This window comes from Cyphellophora attinorum (assembly GCF_001299255.1).
Source record: "Cyphellophora attinorum strain CBS 131958 chromosome Unknown Contig24, whole genome shotgun sequence".
Taxonomy (NCBI): domain Eukaryota; kingdom Fungi; phylum Ascomycota; class Eurotiomycetes; order Chaetothyriales; family Cyphellophoraceae; genus Cyphellophora; species Cyphellophora attinorum.
The window spans coordinates 287,578-308,708 of record NW_017253252.1 but is presented as its reverse complement, the minus strand read 5'-3'; the positions used below and the strand labels follow the sequence as shown (position 1 = coordinate 308,708).

General features: G+C 54.4%; 9 protein-coding genes across 9 annotated transcripts; 3 read left to right on the top strand and 6 right to left on the bottom strand.

The window, feature by feature from the left end:
- Positions 1-23: 23 nt before the first annotated feature.
- AB675_10347 (uncharacterized protein) lies at positions 24-1,244 on the bottom strand (the record flags this gene model as incomplete). Its single annotated transcript, XM_018139112.1, has 1 exon — positions 24-1,244. The coding sequence occupies one exon, from the start codon at positions 1,242-1,244 to the stop codon at positions 24-26; it is 1,221 nt and encodes a 406-aa protein (XP_017997461.1).
- A 65-nt stretch (positions 1,245-1,309) lies between these two features.
- Positions 1,310-2,404, bottom strand: AB675_10346 (uncharacterized protein; the record flags this gene model as incomplete). The annotated part of the gene is made up of 1 exon (XM_018139111.1): positions 1,310-2,404. The coding sequence occupies one exon, from the start codon at positions 2,402-2,404 to the stop codon at positions 1,310-1,312; it is 1,095 nt and encodes a 364-aa protein (XP_017997359.1).
- A 2,621-nt stretch (positions 2,405-5,025) lies between these two features.
- AB675_10345 (uncharacterized protein) lies at positions 5,026-7,260 on the bottom strand (the record flags this gene model as incomplete). The annotated part of the gene is made up of 1 exon (XM_018139110.1): positions 5,026-7,260. The coding sequence occupies one exon, from the start codon at positions 7,258-7,260 to the stop codon at positions 5,026-5,028; it is 2,235 nt and encodes a 744-aa protein (XP_017997301.1).
- A 1,379-nt stretch (positions 7,261-8,639) lies between these two features.
- Positions 8,640-9,453, bottom strand: AB675_10344 (Methylsterol monooxygenase; the record flags this gene model as incomplete). Its single annotated transcript, XM_018139109.1, has 2 exons — positions 8,640-9,272; positions 9,325-9,453. 2 exons carry the CDS (start codon positions 9,451-9,453, stop codon positions 8,640-8,642), a joined length of 762 nt encoding a protein of 253 aa, XP_017997407.1.
- A 749-nt stretch (positions 9,454-10,202) lies between these two features.
- Positions 10,203-13,060, top strand: AB675_10343 (Spindle pole body component alp6; the record flags this gene model as incomplete). Its single annotated transcript, XM_018139108.1, has 2 exons — positions 10,203-12,112; positions 12,160-13,060. The coding sequence occupies 2 exons, from the start codon at positions 10,203-10,205 to the stop codon at positions 13,058-13,060; spliced, it is 2,811 nt and encodes a 936-aa protein (XP_017997393.1).
- A 2,914-nt stretch (positions 13,061-15,974) lies between these two features.
- AB675_10341 (Phospholipid:diacylglycerol acyltransferase) lies at positions 15,975-17,810 on the bottom strand (the record flags this gene model as incomplete). The annotated part of the gene is made up of 1 exon (XM_018139107.1): positions 15,975-17,810. One exon carries the CDS (start codon positions 17,808-17,810, stop codon positions 15,975-15,977), a length of 1,836 nt encoding a protein of 611 aa, XP_017997303.1.
- Positions 17,811-18,052: 242 nt separating this feature from the next.
- Positions 18,053-18,730, top strand: AB675_10340 (N-alpha-acetyltransferase 30; the record flags this gene model as incomplete). Its single annotated transcript, XM_018139106.1, has 1 exon — positions 18,053-18,730. One exon carries the CDS (start codon positions 18,053-18,055, stop codon positions 18,728-18,730), a length of 678 nt encoding a protein of 225 aa, XP_017997316.1.
- A 377-nt stretch (positions 18,731-19,107) lies between these two features.
- On the bottom strand, positions 19,108-20,061 carry AB675_10339 (Signal recognition particle receptor subunit beta; the record flags this gene model as incomplete). Its single annotated transcript, XM_018139104.1, has 2 exons — positions 19,108-19,809; positions 19,858-20,061. 2 exons carry the CDS (start codon positions 20,059-20,061, stop codon positions 19,108-19,110), a joined length of 906 nt encoding a protein of 301 aa, XP_017997330.1.
- A 268-nt stretch (positions 20,062-20,329) lies between these two features.
- On the top strand, positions 20,330-21,092 carry AB675_10338 (uncharacterized protein; the record flags this gene model as incomplete). Its single annotated transcript, XM_018139103.1, has 2 exons — positions 20,330-20,971; positions 21,024-21,092. The coding sequence occupies 2 exons, from the start codon at positions 20,330-20,332 to the stop codon at positions 21,090-21,092; spliced, it is 711 nt and encodes a 236-aa protein (XP_017997403.1).
- Between the last annotated feature and the right edge of the window lie 39 nt (positions 21,093-21,131).

Sequence of the window (21,131 nt, the reverse complement as noted above, 5' to 3'; positions counted from 1 at the left end):
ACGGGTTCCGTTGCTGTCTTAGACTAGTCGAAGAGAGATTTTTCCTCATCGCTGTCACTGGTGGCATTGTTTTTGTCAACTTGGCGGGAGAAAGAGGAACAGTATTCGACTCGGTGCTGTGACGAGAGCCCTCCTGGGTGAGAGCCGGAGTTGCCGGAGACTCGCTGGGAAGTGTCTCGTTCGAGTGAGTCGAGCTTTGGTGTGACAGGAACGGTTCCTGTTGAAGGTGGGCCAGGCATTGGCAGAGGTTTCTGCATGTCAGGAGCTGGGATGTCCAGCTTGGGAACTCCCTTGAACTGCGCGGTGCCTCTCGCAGGCGCATAAGTCTCTATCTTGAGCGCGTTCTGTCCAGACAACCTTCGGTCTCGGAGCGTGACGGCACTCAAACGCTCGATTCGCTGTGGTGACGTAACGGCACCAGCCCTTGACGGCGATGTCTCTACATGAGCAGCTCGTGGCAGAGTCGGATCTTTGGAGGGACTTGTCCTTGTGAGCTCTGTGTCCTCGTTCAGGGTGCTTAAATTCGTGGCGGCTGTCAATGTGGTTGACTGGTTGGAGCTCGATTGCGTTCTGCCAGAGAAAGTGCTTGAATCTGACTGTCTTGGTAGTGCTGATTTGGACTTCGAGTCAAACGTGAAGTCATCAAAGTCATATCCGTCTGTCATCTCGTCGAGCAATCTTTCCTCTTCCTCGGTGGTGTCCTCGTCCAAATAATCTTGAGGCGCTTCTACATCGGAATCGGCGCGAGCTCGACCTTCCACCATCGGATCCCGTGATTGCATTTTGGGGACTGTGCTGCTCATGTCGAACAGATGCGCCTTTTGTGACACTTTCGGGGTGTCTTCGGTTTCGATGTCCTCACTGTCATAAGCAGCATCGACTGCGGCGTTTAGTGCGGCGTCGAATTCGGCCTCAATCTCGTTGGCAAGCGAGCTATTAGAAGGCTGGGTATGTACGGCAGATAGGCTCAATGACGGTGGATTGGGCGACTTGAGGGATTCATCATCGATCGTGTCAAGCCAGGATATCGACTCGGAGCTAGTCCGCTTGGTGCCGCTCTTGGATGCCTTAGTCGATCGGGATTGCGTTTCCGCATTGTCGGCGTTTCCGGCTCCAGGTTCTTGTGGCAGCCTTCGTGGTGATAACGGCGGTGGCATATACCTTGATTCCATCGGTACCTCGAGAGCCGACTTCGCAAGCTGCTGTGGCTTCTTGACGGACGGCAGCACGCTCTGATCATCCATATAGCGCTCTCCACCGTAGATCTGCGGTAACAACGATTCGGCACGTGGTGGGATGTGCACCTGTTCTAAGGCATCGACAGCGCTCGAGCTTTGGCCCTGGAAAATGCTGCATTAGTTTCCTGAGCTGGCGGATCATCTGGTAATTCCTTGTCCATGAGGTTCGCGAAAGGGTCGTCGAGATCGTGCAGTTCCGCAATGCGATTCGAGTAGGTCTTGCGAATAGCAGAGAGCTTCTTGCGGTCATCCATGTCGGAGCTACGCGCCATGACCTGCTGCAGAAGCTCACATGCTTCAGCATAGGCCTCAATCGCACCATCGATCTTAGATGAATTGTCCAGCAGCACTGCTGTGTTCGCCTTAGCCAGAGCTCGCGACAACATGGTCTTTTGTGTAGGGCTTCGATGGCCGCGGCTTCGCTTGGGTTCGGCGGCCATTGATGCGGCGGACTCTTCGTCAACAGCGCCAACATTTGAATTGGTGCTAAATTCTGACTTTGAAGGCAATTGTGGCGATGGCCTTTCCTCGGCGACGTCTTCGATGCGCCGTGGCCTGTGAGTACCGGTTGTGACATACTGAATCGACATGGCGGTAATCGGCTCACCAAATTTATTCAGCTTGCGATTCTGCCAGGTCTCCCCAAAATAGTCGCCGGTCGTTGTAGTATTGTACACGGAGGTTGGCGTCAGTGCCGGGCCAGAGCCATTGGGTGATCGACCAGATCTGGGGGAGCCGGTCGAGCCAGGCACCAGAAAAGACTTGTCGAAGTCGTTGCTGGATTTTTGTGAGCGGGTCTGGCCCCGCTGAGGACTTCGTCCAAGTTGCCTTTGTGTAGTGTTCACACCATACGAAGCATTCTGTGGTAGGCGCCGGTTCGGGTCTTGGTCTCCGGTGCTGGAGGATGTGGACTGCGACCAGCGATTTATGTTTCTGTTATTGAGACCCTTCGAGTCATCGAAACTACCTCTTCGAGCCGAGTAATTGTAGATGGGAGCCAGGTGATCGATGGAGCCCCGATCTGGACTGATGGAATGGGCAGCTCTTAAGTGCGTAGAGCGAGGATTTTGCTTCGAAGACAAAGACAGCGACTTGCGCACTGTGAGTACGGAGGAGGACGTAGAATTTGAGCGTTGACTTCTCCTGTTGGATACTGCCGGCGTCATGTTACCGCGGGCGGCGCAGGCTGAAGGAGGTGACACAGGCGAGCTAGGATGTTGCTGGGCGGCAGGAACTCATGGATCCCAGCTGTGTGTGTTTGTGTAACAAGCTGTCGAGTGACGTGAATCGGTACGAGTACGGGGCCGAGGCGGGCAACGGGATATGCAGGTACGTGTTTGACGGGCCCGCAGGATTGCAGGATATCGATAGGGCAAATTGAGCGGGTGGCCAGTATAGTGGTGGGCGCGAAACGTATTCACGACATGACTCTTACAAAGCGTTGACTGTGGTATCCTCCTCTTTCTGAATGTATTCCGGCGTGGCTGCGCAATTGCTGGCGCGTGGGATAGAATTCGTGGCTGTCCCGGTCTTTGGCAAAGAGTCGTCTCGTATTACCCGGAGCAGGGAGACCAATGTCTCAAACAGCCGCAGGCACTCTGACTTGCGTACAGAGACAGTATTGGTGTCGCGAACGCTATGCTGTAAGCGCTGCTCTCGGTCTGAGAGTGCCAGCAGCGAAGACAGACGCTGGTGTCGCTGATCAGGTCGTAAGGACGCGGAAGTTGGGGCTTTGACTCTTCGGAAGGGGCCACAGCGACTTCGACTATTCGGGTTTCAGATGAGCCGAAGACCTCTGCGTCCTGGCGCGGGATCGTGTGGCTACGATCGTTTCGGGTGCGATGGGAGCAGAGATACGTAGACAGAGCCTGTGGTGTAGTTGTAGTGTAGGAAAAGGTCGACGTCGCAAGGGCAACTTGGACGGTGTAGAAACCCTGCGGTGCCTTTCCTTTCGAGAGCATGCGCACCCTGGAGCGAATCCATAGGGGACTTTCTACGGAGCGATGGCGCTGAGGCCAAGTCAAGTTGATCGTGCAGTCTCCGCCCAGGTGCCACTGATTGGCGGCTCTTCAGGACGCCCCTTTAAAGAGGCATAGCGCAGCCCCCTAGCATCCACTCGATTCGTGACTATTCTAGCACTATCACCGGCAAATCACACTCCTAATCACGTCCACAACTCTGGGACAACAATGGATACATTAAAATGTCAACGAGACGCGTACCGTGTTGACTTGCAGCATCCCGAATATTGCAGACTCCGACATGTTGGAATGGATCAGAGTTCGGATCTCAACTTTCTGGAGCTGCCCTGATCCAACCTGCAAGTCGCCCCTTGTAGAGGTGATGCAGGGGGTTCATGCTTCTACGGAGAGCACCGTCGTTGCTATTGTGCAGCTAGCAGCTAGCTGCACAACCTCACAGAATAAACGAAGTCTGCAGCACCCTCGCATCCTTGCTCTTTATCTAATATCATGAGGGCAACTGCAGTTTGACTTCGATTCAAGATCTGAAATCTGACTCTGCAACGTTGGATACAAGCACAATCCTGGGAGACGACCAGGAAGATGCATCATGAGTATCCGTGCCCTGGGGTCGTTCATACGCTGACTTAAGCAATTCTCCGGCCAAAAGTCTGCGATACGACCTGAACACTTCTTGTACCGACTGCGGCTGATCTGGACTACTTTCCCACATGTTCGATAGCATGATATGGAAATCATAGAAAAACCACAACTCTTCCCCAGAGTGGCAGCACCTCATTTCATAGTCCATAATAACGTGTACCTCCTTCAATGAAAACGTACCATGAACGTCAGCACGGCTCCTTCCGCTCAGAAATGTTTCGACTGCTTCAAGTACGCGGCTGGTCCGGTATATGATGATAGTGTTATCTTCGCGAGTCTGCTCATACCTTCAGACCCCTGTCCAACATCTTTCATGGTTTGCCTATCTCACGTGGCAGCCATGCATAATGTCAGACCGGGCTCTCAAGAACACCAACCATAATACGAGGTCAGGCGCTAATCAGAGCTATGGCATGCCCAGGATCCTCACAATTCCAGGTGGAAGTAGGCGACATCTGGTGCAACTCGACGTAATGGACCCCTTCAGAGGAATGGACGCAGTGACAGACTACAGGATGTATCCCATGCTTTCCTGATCTTAATTCTACATGACGAGTACACATGAGTAGAGTGATGATAGGATCTGGCAGATGCGTCAATGCACAACTCAGTCATCCAGTCCCGAGTGAGCCTGTTCTCGCTCTTCAGGCTAGTCTCCAGTCGATGTCAGACCGCGGGCGATCGTCCTCGTCGTATCGCTCCTGTAGCAACGAACGTTGAAATGAATCTCAGATTGCCTTTAAATCACCATTCATATCATCGAGGCTTCCATGCACTTGAGATTCTGAACAACGCAGCAAACGGTGAATGCACCCTGGCCGAGTCAGTAGACTGATTCGCTCCGCGGCTTGCCGCAACATCCACTCTTTCGAAGAGCTATAAGCAGAGGTTGTATCTCTCGACTTTCTTCTCCATCTTCCTCCATCGGCATAATCGAAGGCGTGCCACTTGCCATGCCAAGATAGCATTTGCTGCTACTTGGTGGGGCGAGTTGCTTCGCGGAGTGGAAAGGTATGGCTAGAATCGAGTGCCAGAGCTCATGTCATGTCTCCCCCGTGGTCGCCGGGACGCTTCCAGTTCAGGCAACATCAGTCCAGAAGCCGACGTCCTACCGCTCTCCAAAAGCATAATACGAGCAAGGAGTCAATACATCCACAGCACACTCACGCACCAGCACTCCGCTCACGAAAATCCACAAATTCATAAATGGCTTCCCTCATCACTCTCTCGGTCTGTCCTTCGAGGCCACCGCCTCCTAGTTGAGGGCATGCTTGCGTGGCCGGCTGCCGTCTACCACCTGCGTTTGAGCTGAGACCGTTCAAGAGCACATCTTCGATGACGTCCGATTCAATGCGTCCACGATCGGCACACCACCAGTGAGGCACGCGGCGTAGGCAATCGAACCAGTAGCCGAGGATCAGAAGGGGCAAAGTATTGGACTGCGTGGTTGGACAAAGGGAGTTGCAGGCATGTGGGAAGGTTGTTGATGTAGATGTGGTAGAAGTATGTGTCGTCGTGGCTGGTGCGGACTCGGTTGAGGAGTCAGTCTGAGTAGCTACGGGTGGCGCATGCCACTGCGGCAGTTGATATTGTAGGCCAGTAATTTGGTCTGCCCATCCCGTGAAGACAGACATGTCGAATGATTCATTCGCAGCGGGAGTGGCACCGGTCGAGCGTAATGACGCTGTCGAATTCGGTGGTGCGTAGAGCGGCATGTACGGACAGACATTCTGCGTGATGCCAGCGAAGAATTGTTCCTCGTCACCTCGGGGAGTGCCAAAGTTGGGCGCATTTTGATACGAGTCCGTGCAAGCATTCTGCTGCAATACTCTCAATGCTCGTTCGGTCTCGAGTGGGTGTTTCGAGAGTCCTTCCAGTGCATCGAACGACGACTCATCGTTGAAGATGTACCAAGAGTCATTCGGAAAGCTGGATCCAGCGCCGGAAACACCACCAGCGTCCGATTCGCCCCTCGGTTTGCTCATTGCATCAAGATGAGACTCGAAGAGGGCTGGGAAGTCAGGCGGTAGGCGACTTGCGAACGAGATGATTGGAGCAAAGTTGTCCAGATCGCTGGCGTTAAGGGACAAGACATAGCTCAGATACCCCATCAGGGGTCGGACCAGATCAGCCTGCTTCCTCATTCTGTCGCAGGGGTGACGAGCAAGCAGACCCACTAGGCGCTGCAACTTTGTCAGCGCCTGAGCACTGCAGCCTTTCCCAGGTGCGTCCACTACGGGATCCGTGACTTGTGCGCAGTCGAATGAGAATCCGGGCAGGCTATTCCACTGACTGCGAGGCGTTCCAATGTCGCTCCAGTCGTCGGAGAGTACAACCAGCCCCGAGAGCCCACATTGACTAGGGACGATCGGCACATTCGGCTCTTGGGACAGCTCAAAAACTATCTCGTCCAAATTGGTGTCGAGGTCGTCGAGCTGTGGACTGTGCTGGTCATTGGCTTCGGTAAAGAATTGTAGCCAGATGCTGTTGCGAAGATTCTTCTGGAATGCCGGCAATGCAAGTAGAATGGACATGCCTGTGACCGTGGTCAGCCAATTGATTTGGTGTTGCTGCTTGTCGGGTAGTTTGCTCGAGAGCTGTTTCACATCGTGGAAGGTTGAGGTGGGGACGGGGAAGCTGGCTGAAACTGGCAACGTTATCGCTGCTGGCAGTGAGGTCGCTACCGTAGCGGCGGTTCTCAATCCATCGTTGAATACTCCCAGGTGGCCTTGAACGGCGGCAAGAAGATCGCTACACTTTGTATCGGATGCCATGTCGTGAGAGTGTGTGGGAGGCAGCCCCTCGGCGATAGCATCAGGCAAAGTCGTCGAGTTTCCACCAGCAAGCAACGTTGCCGCACCGAATGTATGCATTGCACCACGCAGCGAGGGGAAGCTCAAGATGCTCAAAGTCCAGGACGTCATCCCAGTCCCTTCCTTGGGATGGAAGAACAGGCTTGTCAGCATCATGCAAGCCGCAACTAGCGCGTCCATGTCCTCCCTCTCTTCCTGAGGGCGGTCTGCATCAGTGTCAGGCGCCAGTATATGGAGCCATGAGTTGGCCTCCTGCATTTTTCTAGGTTGGGACGCTTGCGTCTGGTACCATGCAATCCTGTCACCATACAGGTGTATGGCTCGATGACTGTGGTACGCCGCTGTCTTTGTCATGCGTTTGATCGACGATGGCCCGCTGCCCAGATAGTCGAGATGACTGGCCGAAAACGCGAGTACTGTGTGGAGGAGAAACTTATGTCGTAGTAGCATCTCAGGCACCTTGCTGTGTAGGATCACCTGCCCCGTGTGGGAGGAGAGAGTCTTGCACGCATAGCTGGTGAAGTGATTTATGAGGTATGGCAGTGCGTTAGGTGACCCAGCATTCCGAACAGGAACAGAAGCCATCGATGCAATATAAGAGGATACGGCGTGAATGCCCAATGCGACTTCCCCGGTCAAGTCACTGTTTGTTGAGGCATTGCCCGAGAGTCCGGCATGGTCCTGCCAGCTCCAGCTGTTCTCGACATTCCACTGGACCTTTCCGCAGCGAACTTGCTAATATAATCGTGTCCTTCAGTACTCAGTCCTTTGGGCCTCGGAGGTTGTATCTCATTTGAACTGCCGGGTTGTCCATCCTCAGCAGCGGGTCGATCCCGTGAAGAATAAGCTCCCAAGGTCCTCCTCGCGCCCTCATACTCGCACTGCGTTGATCTGAGGTTACACGGACCACATCTTGGATGCTGTTCGTCGCATTTGACGCGCCGTGCTTTGCAAGTTAAACAACCTTTCCTGGATTTTCGATGCGTCTTGCGAGTCTGCTGCGGTTTCCTAGGCTTGATCGACGGCTGTTCAGACAACCACTGCAATGGCCCTGCGATCATGGTGGTTCGCCTGTTCCGATTGACCTCTGTAGGATCATGGGACCCTTAGATTGAGATTCTGGCGGTGCGCAAATGCGCTGCTTCCATGCGTCCTGGACATGAATCAAATACATCACGAAAGCCGCGAGGTTCCCTCGCGCGAGGAAATTATCGCCGCCTACCAGCCTTCCACTGGGATTGCCCCAGCATCATGACTGACACACACACTTGAATGAAGCCATTCCGAATCGGATACGAACGATTCGGACGTGGGCGTGAAATGGGGCTGAAATCAAGGGCGGCCAAGAATCTCTCGGACAGATTCATTCCGGCCTTCCTCTTTGAAAACAGCAGGGCTTTTGCTTAGCTGACAGCGAATACGCCTGAGTTCGTGGCATGGCTGGCAGTTTCCCACGATTTCAAAGAGGGCGTCTCAGACGATGTTCCCGCCATCTGAAGCCCGAGATCGGCGTGGCATTGTACGGAAGCGGAAATAGTGCTTCAATCAGCGGAGGACGAATTGACTGTTGGTCCAGTATTCCGAATCGTGTCCAATTGACTCTATTCACTGATGGCATTCGAGGGGAACCAATAGTCAGACATCCGACTTTGACACTGTCAAAATGACGTTTGAGGGCCTCTGGAGGCACATCGATTGATGAATATAGGTTTTGAGGGGCTTGTCTGAACAGCACTTCTACCGCTCCAGCAAAAGAGCTGGACATTAGCATCTTCTGCACTTTATTTGTGCCTGCCGTTATACAGTCAACCGCACAGCCATACTTTGGCTTCTTGCCCATCTTGAACGCCGTCCCAATGCCGTCTTCCCAACAACCATGCACAATACTGGGGACGCCTAAAAATGCTATGCTCGCCCACGTCACGGCATCCTCCGTGGGACATGCAATTCCGCTGCGGCATTTTTCATTGCACCTTCTTCTCCTCGCGTTTCTTGGGATTGCACACGCTGCCAGCCTCGGTGTCCATCACGTAGTCCCACCACCGGAAACTGCTGGCGTAGTTGCCGAGGAACTTCTCGTGATGGACATCGTGGTGATCGGCACCGGCCCAGAAGGGCAGGAAGTGGTGTAATGACCATGGGAACTCGTATCCTGAGTGCGCGTCGATTGCTTGGAAGAGTCTGAGGATGATCCACACATACATAGTGAGGATATGCAGGTCTTTCGTGATGGCGGTGTAGATGACGGGAATGCCCACTGCGCCGAATGCCAGAATCATGGTCTCGATGGGCGAGGCGTACTCAGCAGCGACGCCAAAGGGTGCGGAGTATTGGTGGTGGAGTTTGTGGATCTTCTTGTACAGCGTCGGAGTGTGCAGAGCTCGGTGAAACCAGTAATGCCAGGTATCCTCGAGGACGAAGAAGATGGCAATCTGATACGCCATCTTCCACCACGGCGGGAAAGGAACGGATGTCGAAAGACCGCAGAATTGTGCCAGAGGGTGGAACAGCCAGATCTGCGGAAGCTCAACCGTGAAATGCGACAAGAGGACAAGGCGTGCGCAGGCCCATTGTTCGGCAAGAGTCGGCATCTTTTGCTGAAGGGTTGTTAGTGAAGCAGTTCATGGCACTGAGAAGGGCTCATCATACGCCTTGGATCTTGTACTTGTTGAATGCTGGAATGTAGTCGAACATCATCCACGGTATACACCGGCCAAAATAGACAATCTCGTGCATCGCAAAGGACATGATTCCCGTGGCGAGGACATCGTTCTGCATGAACGCGTACCATGCTGCCCAGGCCTTCTCGAAGGTGTTCAGGTGGATATTGTAATATGCGATCTCGTTGAAGTGGTCATAATAGGTCGTCGGATTTGCCGTCAGAGTCGAATTCCTAGGTGGCGGTCAGGGTCCGCCCCATGTTAAAGTTGGGTCGACCAAGGGAGAATACTCACATCTTGACGGTAGTGAGCCCCGTGTGTTCCGTAGCTGGAATTTGGGCACTTCACGAGTCTCTGGTGTCCACGATTTGTATTGCAGACGTGTAAACGAAGGTGGTCGTAGGAAAGAGAAACGGAAGAACCACCGTTGCGAACGCTTTGTGCTGCGTGGAGTGACAATACTTTTTTGCGGTGTTGTTGAGGAATCACAGCCAATCACAGCGAATACCGACATCAGATCATGCCGGGTGCTTCGAGCTATGGTCAAGATCCGAGCGAGCCATGCGGAATTACCAGGGCCAGACTGGGTGAACCCCTGAAGACCCTGGTTCATCGGCTGCACAATTGCCGCTGATTTACGGTCATGCATTTCTACCACTTGCGCATCCCCGCGCTCTGTCGCGTCCACTCACCTCACGCGTCGAGGCGCAACAGTTCGAGAACCAAATCAGAAATCCAGCCAACATACCGGCAGACGTTTCGTACTCACGCCAGACCCCACTGACCCTGTTGTGAACCTGCCCGCGATCACAGCCTATTCCGCAATGTTCAAGACATACTACCGACTGCGGCCAAAGAAGACACAAAATGGGCAGTCGTGTGGATGATACACTCCAGAGCCTCTTCGAAAGCATCGTTGCTCCGCCTCTCCCAGGAGAAGGACACGAAGATGCAGAGGATCGCATTGAACAGTCCATCCAGTGGGCAAAGGAGATAGTGGAGGCTGGACAGCACAAGCCGTGCGACGATGCCAACAATGCACCACAAGCGATCAAGAGAAAATTGCTGCGAGAGAATGATTCGCCAAAACCGGCGTCGCGCTTTGATGATCTGTACAAGAGACTGCTCGTCATTCCAGTGCTCAACCAGAAATGGAAGATTTTGCATCTTCTCCGTCTCTTAGCAGACGCTGACCGCCATTACGTCGAGCAGCAGCAACCGGATGAGCCCGAGCCTGACCTCACCCCATCACCTCTTGCGCAGCGCCAGTCAATGCGCCCCAATTCATCTCGCCTTCCGCAACGGGACGCAAGACCGTCTACTGCAGGAACTGAGGTCAACCACAGCGGACAGGCCGACACCGATCCAGCCCATCATCACACTTCACCATTCGCATCACGGCCCAAGAGCAGTGGTAGGAATGAGCCGCCGCCGCGAAGTGCAGGGAAAGACTCAGTGCCACCTCCAAAGCCGCGCGCGCAGTCTGGGCCAACGGAAATGGACCTGCTGCGCGATCTGCCATTCAATCTGCAAGGCCTATCTTCCACGAATGTGTCTTTGGCGTCTCCTGGCAAAGCCCAGCTTCCGTCCACCTTGCCCGTCCCTATTCTTTCACTTCTGTACACCCTGGCCGAGCCGTGTCTGCTCTACAGAGAGCTAGCAGACTTTACTTCTGGGCAAGGTGGCAGCCTCATCAATCAAAGCCTGCGAGCCGCGATCAGCCAGGAACTTCGTGCATATTTGAGCTTGGTGGCGACCCTGGAGGGCGAGGTCAGACGTGCACTGGCACTCCTTGATCAAGGTGATAGCCTCAAGAGCGTCCGTTCTGCAGGCGTCACCTTGAAACGATGCGTCATATGGACTAAGGACGCAACGATGGGCTTGAGGCTAATGAGTCTGTTCGTCGAGGAAGCAAAACGCCGAAAGGGCGGTCTGATCATCTCACTCATCCACGACCTCTCAAGCACACATGGCGACCCCTTCGTTGGCGCGTTCGCTAGTAGAATGCTTGCACAGGTTGCACGACCGTTCTACGAGATGCTGCGCCATTGGATCTATGACGGAGAACTTGTAGACCCGTATCTCGAGTTCTTCGTCATCGAGCCGGACCCAAGTGAAAAGCCTGACGTTGATCCTCGGCGAGTTGCCACGTCGATTTGGGAAGACAAGTATTCTCTCGACTCTGGAATGGTACCATCAATAGTCTCAGCAGAGTTCGCGAAGAAGGTGTTCTTGATTGGCAAGTCCCTCAACTTCATCAGAAACAACTGCGGCGACTCCGACTGGGTCATACAGTATTCGAAGTCAAATTCAAAATCCCTCGACCACGCTAATACCGCCACACTCTTCTCTTCTATTGATGCTGCTTATGCTTCGACGATGTCACGACTTACGTATCTCATGTCTTCCAAATTCGGCCTTTTCACTCATTTGGCTGCCATCAAAAAGTACCTGCTTCTTGCTCAGGGCGACTTTATCGACTTGTTAATGGAATCATTGGCGCCGAACCTTGACCGGCCCGCAAACTCACAGTATCGGCACACGCTCACTTCCCAGCTAGAGCATGCCATACGGCATTCCAACGCACAGTACGACGATCCAGAAGTGCTAAGGCGCCTAGATGCGCGAATGCTGGAGTTGTCTAGTGGGGAGATCGGATGGGATTGCTTCACCTTGGAGTACAAGTCTAGTGCGCCATGCGACGTGGTGATAACGCAATGGGCCAATACCCAGTATCTGAAGATCTTCAACCTCCTTTGGCGAATAAAGAGGGTCGAGTTCTCCTTGAACACTACTTGGCGACGGTGCATGACTGGAAGCGAAGCGTGTTGTCTGCAGTCAACGACAAGCTTGGGGAGGATTGGAAGCGCGCAAGATGTGTAATTGCCGAAATGGTCCACTTCGTCAACCAGCTGCTGTACTACATCTTGTTCGAAGTCATTGAAGCGAGTTGGACAATATTGCAGACGGAGCTTCACAAGCCTAACTCGACCTTGGACGATCTTATTGAAGCTCATACTAAGTACATCAACAACATCACACGCAAAGGGCTACTTGGTCAACAGCGACACGTGTCCACTGGGCAGCGTGAAGACAGTCCGTTGGCGCAGCTGCATTACATTCTCAAGGCAATGCTATCCTACCGCGATGTCGTTGACAGCCTGTATTCATACAGCGTGGCTGAGTTCACCAAACGACAGCAGTTCTCTGCAAAGATCGAGCAGCGGACCGCCGCAGGCAAATGGGGAATTACCGAGAAGGACTTAGCAGGTGATTCTCGTGCAAGCACGCCGAGTCTGTATCCTCCACAGGCCGCTAAGGTTGGCAGTAAGCTCGCTGAGTTTGTTGATTCTACGAACTCACCACTGCTCCAGCCCATCACCATCGGATCCGCGGCAGACGACCACGCGCTGCTGGAGTCTTTGCGAGCCCGCCTTCTGCAGGTTTCTGCAGACTTCCGATCTCGAGTAAACATGCTGTTGTACGACCTAGCCCACCAGCCTGATGCTGATCTGCGATTCCTTGGTGTCGTGATGAACTTTAACGAAGTGTACAAGCCTGTCAACCAGCGAAGAGCAAAGCGTCGGGAGCAAGAGCGTGAGAGAAGAGGCAAGGACGGCGGAGGAAGCAGTGAGGCGACTGGCGTAGGAACAGCAGATGCTAATGCCATTACCAGCCAGCCCGAGAGTCGGAAGGTCAGCGAAGCGGTTTCATCGGTCAGATGAGGTTTGGGCCCCAGTGCTCCTTCCTCAATAAGGGCAAGGCGGCCAATCGATGGGGCAATGTTACCGCAAATCATTCTTGCAGGCAAATGGAAGCTGAATTGCGTGCTAATGCGGTCAAGTCGATCGACGACATGAGTGGGCGCATTGCAGGCAGGCAACACTACCTGAGTCGCGCAGTCGCCAACATCGATGTTCGCATACAAGAGTTGAGGCGACAGGCTCATTCGCTGTAGCTGAACTTCACTGCACAAGGCTTCAGCGTCAGGGAAGCGGCCTCGTAAGCATGAGCTGCCTTCTCCAATGCTGATTGGCGGAAGCGTCCTTGCGGTTGCAGACACGGAACTTTCGTATACTGCTTCGGCTTTGGTCAGATGCTACCGACCATTGAGTAGTCCTGTCGTTGCGACGGTTTCGATGAGTCTGAACCTGTCCACTCACTGAACGTGCTAATCTTGCCAAGCCATGAGCACTCGGGTCCTTGCCTTGAATAATTGAAGCCGTGGCTGCTGCGAAGCTGCAGTAGTAGCCACAACTCAGCAGGCACGTTCTGTATACACGCAGCTCAACCCAGTCAACCCAGCGACGGCAAGCACGCCCAAACATTCGCAAAAAGCAACATTCGCACTAGATCTGACGGCACCCTGCAGCTGCACAGAAGCGTTTCCAATCATCTTGATTTCTGAACTATGATCGCCAGAGCATTCCTTGCCATCCTCCTGCACTGGACACTCGCCTTGGCAAAGGACCAGATCCCTTTCACACCACCGCATGTAACGCAACAGGTCGGAGTGGCCCCTGAAATATTCCAGAGTCAGTGTCAATCCATCAGCTTCACATAGCAGCGCCTTAGGCTCATATCTCCTCCAGATGCATCTCTCGGCGCATACCTCTCCCTGCCTATGTGGTTCTTCGCTGCTGGATCCTGCTATCCCCAGGCCGCAAGTGACAATGGTCAGCAGCACAAGGGTGGTCTGCCGGATGGCTGTAACATCTTCCACCAACCGGTGGGCTGTAAAGTCCAGATCCCATGGCAGGGTCATGGCAATGTCAAGGCAACTCAGGGGCCAGTGTACTACGCGACTCGGCAGTGTTCGCCCACAGAAGTGCGGGTCTACTATGGTGAGCTCAGCCGAAGTATGAAAGAACGCCATTGACGGTGCTCTCAGGACTGTACTTCGACCATGACATAGGCCACGCTAACGATTGGGAATGGGTCATTGTGGTGTGGACATTGTCGAAGAAACCCGGAGACAATGACCTCTTCTACCGCACGGCTGTCATTCTCGAGCAGGACGGCATGAATGCACAGTGCAAGTCTACTAGACGAGCACCCAGATAGCCCCACTGATCCCTCCCCGTCCACCGGGCCATCCGATGTGCGTCACAAGTCTGACTTGACCTCCTCTATAGACGACTGGACCGACCCGAACGTCAGAACATTCTCCGGCTTCAACGACGCCTTTGATGTCAATAATGGCGGCGCCAACAAGGACCACCCCCAGATCTACGTGACGAGCTGGCACCACTCAATGTGGCCCAACGAATGCGCCCACCTCCGTGCCCTATGCGGCGGGACATACCGACCTAGCGACTTCTACATGTGGGACAATGAGAATGTCAATATGATAGACATCGATGCGCCGACGAGCGAGGGAGGTATCGACCCGAGCTGGAATTATGGCTCCGCGACGAATCCTCACATCACGGTCAATGCCATGTGTGGTATGTGTACGAGGCCAGGAAAGTATCAAAGGGATTGTGGGCTGAATTGGCCGGATCGTTGCTGACCCGTTCCCTCGTCTGGCTCGTCACGGCAGGACTCAGTGATGTGTTCAAGACCTCGTCCGGGGACGGTCACTCGTAGTTGAATCGATTGCTCAGCAACCGCATTAGCTACTCTGGTTCGGGTTGATATCTCTGCAGTACACATGGCGACTAGATCCTGTATAGCGTAGGCAAGGAAACCGGAACACGTATGACGGCTACCACGATTATATTTATCACTCCTCAATGCATGCGTTCCCACAAAAAGGCCTTGTTGCGCATTCGTGGAGACCCGTTATCAACAGGGCCTACATCGATCGACTCGACCGGCCGTGCGGACAGCCATCATTGCGCCTTCGCCCGTATGGGCGTTCAGGATATGGTATGGAAGTGGCTGCAACATGTCAACCGCTCTTGTGGGTGACGACGGTCCGGTCGCTGTCATCCGGTCTCACCAGTGCCCTTGACCGCATCGAGGTCGCCCGGTCTCGTGAGCGACCCAGTTCGTGGGAACTATCACCCGGTCTCGCTAGCGGCGTGAGCTGTCCAGAGGCCGTCCGTTACCACCGGAGCCTTTGTGCAGCTGTCATCCGGTCACGTATACGGATATTGTAGACATGATCGTACGTATTTATTGCTTCTGGTGCTATAGCTGCCCGTTCTATCGTCGCCTATCATCATCGGGGTATCATGAAATCCTAATCCTTCGCCAAAAGGAAATCTGTCTATTTGCGCACAAAGAAATGTAGGTCGTTCGTTGGTGATCGTGACATCCTCGGTCCAACTCATGACAAGGACCCATGAACGCTCAATCTCTCCTTGTTGAGCATCGCAGAGATCCCGATGATCTCCTCGTTGTGAGCCTCTTGTCGCCAGAGCTCAGACCTCCCGTCTCTTCCCCCTCACTCCTCATCCCAAATCCTAACCCGCTCAGCATACTCCCTAATCCTCGAAATAAAGCGATCCTGCAAGTCCTGCCCATCGTTACCAGGCTTCCCCGCCACAATCCTCAAAATCAAATCATTCAATGAACTCCTGCCCAAGATATCAACATGATCCCCTGTGTTCGGCCCGCCCCTCGGACTGAACCTATCAGGCTCATGGGGCATTTCGTAACTCACGATTTTCGCGCCAGCGGGGTTGTAGCGTTTTATGTTGCGCCAGCCGTGCGCGCACATGTAGCCGGTCGATAGCAAGTTGACGGTGCCGTCGCCCTCGCCGAAGATGATGCCGTGGTCGACTGCGGCGGCGGGGGGCGGGGGTGGTTTGGCCGAGCTTTGTTGGGAGATGTGGGTTGAGAAGGGGTGTCGGCGTCGTTTGAGCCGTCCTCGTTGGGTTGTGGCTGTTGCTGTTGGTCCGGGTTCTGGGACTGCACTTTGGTGGTGAAGCCGGTATCGATCGTGATGTTCACTGTGGTGTTTGTGTGCACGCCTGGTAGTGGTGTACCCGTGTGCTCTTTGTAGAAGTAGGCGCGCTCGGTTGGTTTGCCGATGCCGTAGAAGCAGTAGATCTTCAGATCGGGGGCTAGGGGTAGCCGGGCTTCGAGCGGGTTGAGCCATTTCCGTGGGTCGTTCTCGTTGTGCTCGACTTCCTTTTTTGTGTGGGCGACGCCGTGGCTGTAAGAGCTGAGAATTTGGTCGCGGTACCAAGGTTCGGTCACGTTGAGAAGGTAGTCCAGAGCAGAGGACATGGTGAAATTCTGGGGCGGGGCGAGGGAGGTGTTTCGGGGCGGCTTAAAGGAGATGAACTGGCCGAAGGAGTGGCCTTGTTGCGCCACAGCCGGGGAGGGCTGGGTGGTGTTTTGGTCCGGCAGAGCGTCGTCCGGAGCCCAGGTCATGTTGCCCCAGACGGCGTCGCCGCCTTTGGGGAGCATGGAAGAGATGCCGGGCATGGCGCGGAAGATCTCGGCACGTTCCTCGCGCGCGAGAAATTTCTCGAGGCCGTAGACGGCGAAGGCGTTGAGTTGCGCGGTGTCTTTCATTTCGCCGGAGAGGACGGCGGGGATGTCTTTGGCGGCGCCCAGCATGCAGCCGGAGATATTGATCCAGGAGTCGATGTGGTCGTTCACCCATTTGGGACCGCCTTTGCCGTAGTCTTTGTGCTCGACCCATTTGAAGAAGTGGAAGAGGACTTGGGAGCCCATGGAGTGGGAGACGAGGACGGGTTTGAGGCCGGAGGTTTTCTGGGCGACTTCGATGTAGTTCTTGAGGCGGGTGAAGTACTTGTCGCGGACTTCGAGGTTGATGTAGCTGAGGCGCCAGTCATAGGCTGCTGTGAAGGCGTTGGTTGGGTCGTAGCCAATCGTGGCGAGGTTCTCGAGGATCTTGTTCCAGATCCAGTAGCCGGTGATGAAGAAGTCTGCGGCGTCGAATCCTTGGGCGGCTCTTAGCTTGATGTCCGGAGGATCCAAGCCAGTTTCCTTGTCGAGCATGATGTGTCGCTTCCAGGATGCTTGGTCGAGCACGAGGGCTCTCATCATCGACCATGATCCCCATAGCCTCTTCCGAAAGTATGGCCGCGAGGACTCTGCTGTTCCCCATGATTCGAGGCCGGTCGAAATGACGCCCGGGATCATGATGACCGGATGCTTCGCTGTGACGCCTTGAGACTGCAAGTGTAGTCCCACTGAGAAGGAGTCATAGTTGACAGCATCTCTTTCGGCCTTTGATAGTGCTTTTGCGTCTCGCACCAATCCAACAGGCAGGACATCGAAGACGCTGTCCAGATTGAGGTCGAGCAGTCCTTCCAGCTTCACCACCTCCTGCTGCTGCGCGAAGAAAACTGCTATTACCAGGCCAAATAGGCCACCTAATACGAACAGTAGACTTGACCGTCTCTTAGAGGTCTTCTTGTTCAACAACTTCTCGAACCCAGCCTTGGACACGACCTTGGTCTCTTCGCCAGGTTCGGGAGTGCCGGCACGTGAAATGCCAGGAGAGTCACCGCCGGTGATGGTCCGCACGACGCGGCGGCGTAGTTCCGACATGTCGGATGCATGGATCAGTCACTGATCAGTCGTGCGACCGAGAGATGACACGCCGATGTGGTGGTCGGAAATGTTGAAAAAGTATGGTGAAGCGTATCATACCAAGCACATGCCATTGACATCATCGCGAAATTTCCGGCGTGGCACTCGTGCATGATCGCCAGGAACCAAAAGACTGTACTTCGTATTTTATTCTACCTAACTCCTGGCGCAACTCTTCAGATGCGCTCGCTGGTGTTGACATGGTTCGCGAGGATGGGCAGGGGCAGTCTTCGTCCAGCAATGAGCAGCAGCACGCGATAAGGCAGCCCAGCGCGCTCTTCCAACGCGACGTGCCCGGCATCACCTACGATCAGTATAGTCTCGAGAAGGAGAAGGAGTTCCTCCCGCAGATACGCGAATTGATAACGAAAGATCTGTCGGAACCGTACAGCATCTATGTCTACCGCTACTTCCTCTACCAATGGGCCGAGCTGTGCCTCATGGCACTCGACGACGAACGCAGAGTAGTCGGAGTAGTCATCTGCAAGCTAGAGCCACATCGAGGAGGGCCACTGAGGGGCTACATCGCCATGCTGGCAACCAAGGAAGAGCATCGAGGCAAAGGCATCGCTACCACGCTGGTCAGCAAGGCCATCGACCTCATGATCGAGAAAGATGCCGACGAAATCGCCCTCGAGACAGAAGAGACAAACACAGCGGCCATGAAACTATATGAGAAGCTTGGGTTCCTACGGAGCAAGAAGCTACATCGCTACTATCTGAACGGGAACAGTGCATATCGTCTACTGCTCTACCTGAAGCCAGGTGTTGGAGCGATGCAGCCTGGCTACGATCCTTATAACGACATGCCGCCCAGCGCTGGTGATCTACCGCCTGACGATGCAAGACATCAGCTGTATAAGGAGGAACCAACATGAAAGTGCAAGAATAAGGTCCCATCAAACATGCGGTGGACATCAGTCTCGACGATAAATTCGCGTTCTGACGTTCCAGAGTAAGATCTTTCAAAAGGAAGAAGAAGCAGAGCTTCCTTACTCTGGAACGTCAGAACGCGAATTTATCGTCGAGACTGATGTCCACCGCTCCTTCTGGGACGCCACCACCAGAGACGTCAGGCAGGAACGTCATGGGAAGGAGCGCAGGTGATACTCGAGTACCTTCCTCATGAGAGAAGGAGACGGGAGATGAGGCAGCCACGGCGACATGAGTCTCCAAAAGTCAGCTGGCGTGCTCGAAGCAATGCTATGCATTCAATTCTGGACATGAGGTCGATCATCCACCGACTCGTCGGCGCTCACAGTAGACCTCCAATCCACTCCTCCCACTTCCCGACACCGGGCTCCGCGGTCCTCACCGACCCACCGATGACATCGATTACAATACCATACTCTTCTCGCATCGCCTCGAAGCTGAACTTGTCCTCACCAGCACCACCGAGTACATTGTCATCATCGTCGTCAACCTCTTTGCCGACTGTACTGATGCCTCGTCTTCTCGACTCCTTCACACGCTCAAGCTCGGTCTGTAGGATCTCCTTGACCTTCTCGGGAGGCGTGGCTGTGAATAGGTCTTGCTTGTTCGCGGCGATAAGAACCCGAACATCTGTTTTCACACTGCTTCCTCCCTTGCCTGTCTTCCTTAGCTGGAGAGCAAGGAGGGCGTCATGCAGATACGACGCAGGCTCAGTCAGCGTCTCCGGGTTGTTGCGATCCAGTGCTCCAGCATCGACTACGAAGATAAGACCTCGAACGGCAGGATCTTGCAGCTGTGCAAGTGCTTGCTCCTCCCGCAGCTTGCCGTGACCAGGAGTATCGATGATGTTGTATGCCACGCGGTTCTTCTCGTGGTCCTTCAACGAGGCATCATTCTTCGATCGGTACTTGTTGGAGCCGAGAGGAACGGAGGAAGGAAGTAGGAGTCTCGTTGTGGTTGGCACCTGCGAGGCTCGGGTGGGGGATGCCTCAGGTCGTTCGCGCTTGCCGGACCGTTGCTGTAGCTGCACCCCATCAGTGCGTGCTGTTAGTGAGGGAATATAAAGACTTACCAAAGTCAAGAGAGCAGTCTTGCCGCTGTTGGCGGGGCCCAACAGCACGATCGTCGGCGTATGTGCCACACGTGCAGATGTGGTGTAGAAGTAGAGATGCAGCAACGCTGGCAAGGCGAGTGTCGTCAAGAATGCAATCAGTATGACCCATGGATCTCCCGAGAACATGCGCGTCGCCCAGCTATCGGGCGATGACCAAGCCATCGTTATTAGGAGTATGGCACCTTGAACGTCAACGAGCGAAATGGATGTATGCAAAGAAAAGATGTCTTGACTGACGTAGTGCGGATTGCGGGCAGCCGACTCGGAGCATGTGCGGCGCCTGAAACTTCGGCGACGCGGCGTCAAATCGAAGCCTGTCTATGATTGGTGTACCTGAATCGTGTTCCCATTCTGCCCCCTTCGGACGGAAGATCAATGCGCAATCCTTTTGACGTCTCGTACTACACCTGACGACTCAATACTGGCGACAATGATCACAAGGCACCTGGTAGTGCTCTTCAGCCTCTCCTCAATAATCTCAGCTGGCTACTGGCCCGCCTTCCTCGACCGCGCTGCCCTCAACGTCAGACAAGTCCTTGGAGCAGACACCGAAACAGCAACTCTCAACACAGCTACAGAGACCGCCAACACTGCTGTGACGCCCACCCCAACTCCAACTCCCGCCAACCGCTGCCGCTGCCGCTGCACCAACACAGAGACTGCAGTCACTCCCACGCCCGCAGTCAACACTCCCGCCGCAGCAAACCCACTCACCGAAACCGGCACAGCCACGGACACAGACACCGACACACCAACACCCACCCCAACACCAGCCAAGCCCGCCGTCGCAGCAGCACCGCCAGCGGCCGTCAACCCCGCTGCAGTGGCCCCGCCAGCCGATGCCAATATTCCGGCTGCGTCGTTCAGCATACCCTTCGACGAGCAGACGGGCACGTTGAGGTATGCGCCCATGCCCAAGAAGCCGGGGACGAAGATCACGGTGAAGGATCAGACGATGTTGTATCCGACCAGTGCGTATAATATCTTCATGACGAACCAGCCGGCGGGGAGTGTGGTGCAGACGTATACGCAGCCGGCGACGTATGCGAGTGTTGTTAGTCGAGAGGCTACAGTAAGTGTCAATTATTGTGGTCCGGGTGGGTATGAGGCTGACTATTGCACAGGAGATTGCTGCAGCGCCCGCTCCTGCGGACGCCAACATGCAGAAGTTCTTGAACCGGTGGCGGGACTGAGCAGGTGGAATGATTGTCGTTTTAAATGCATCGCGAATG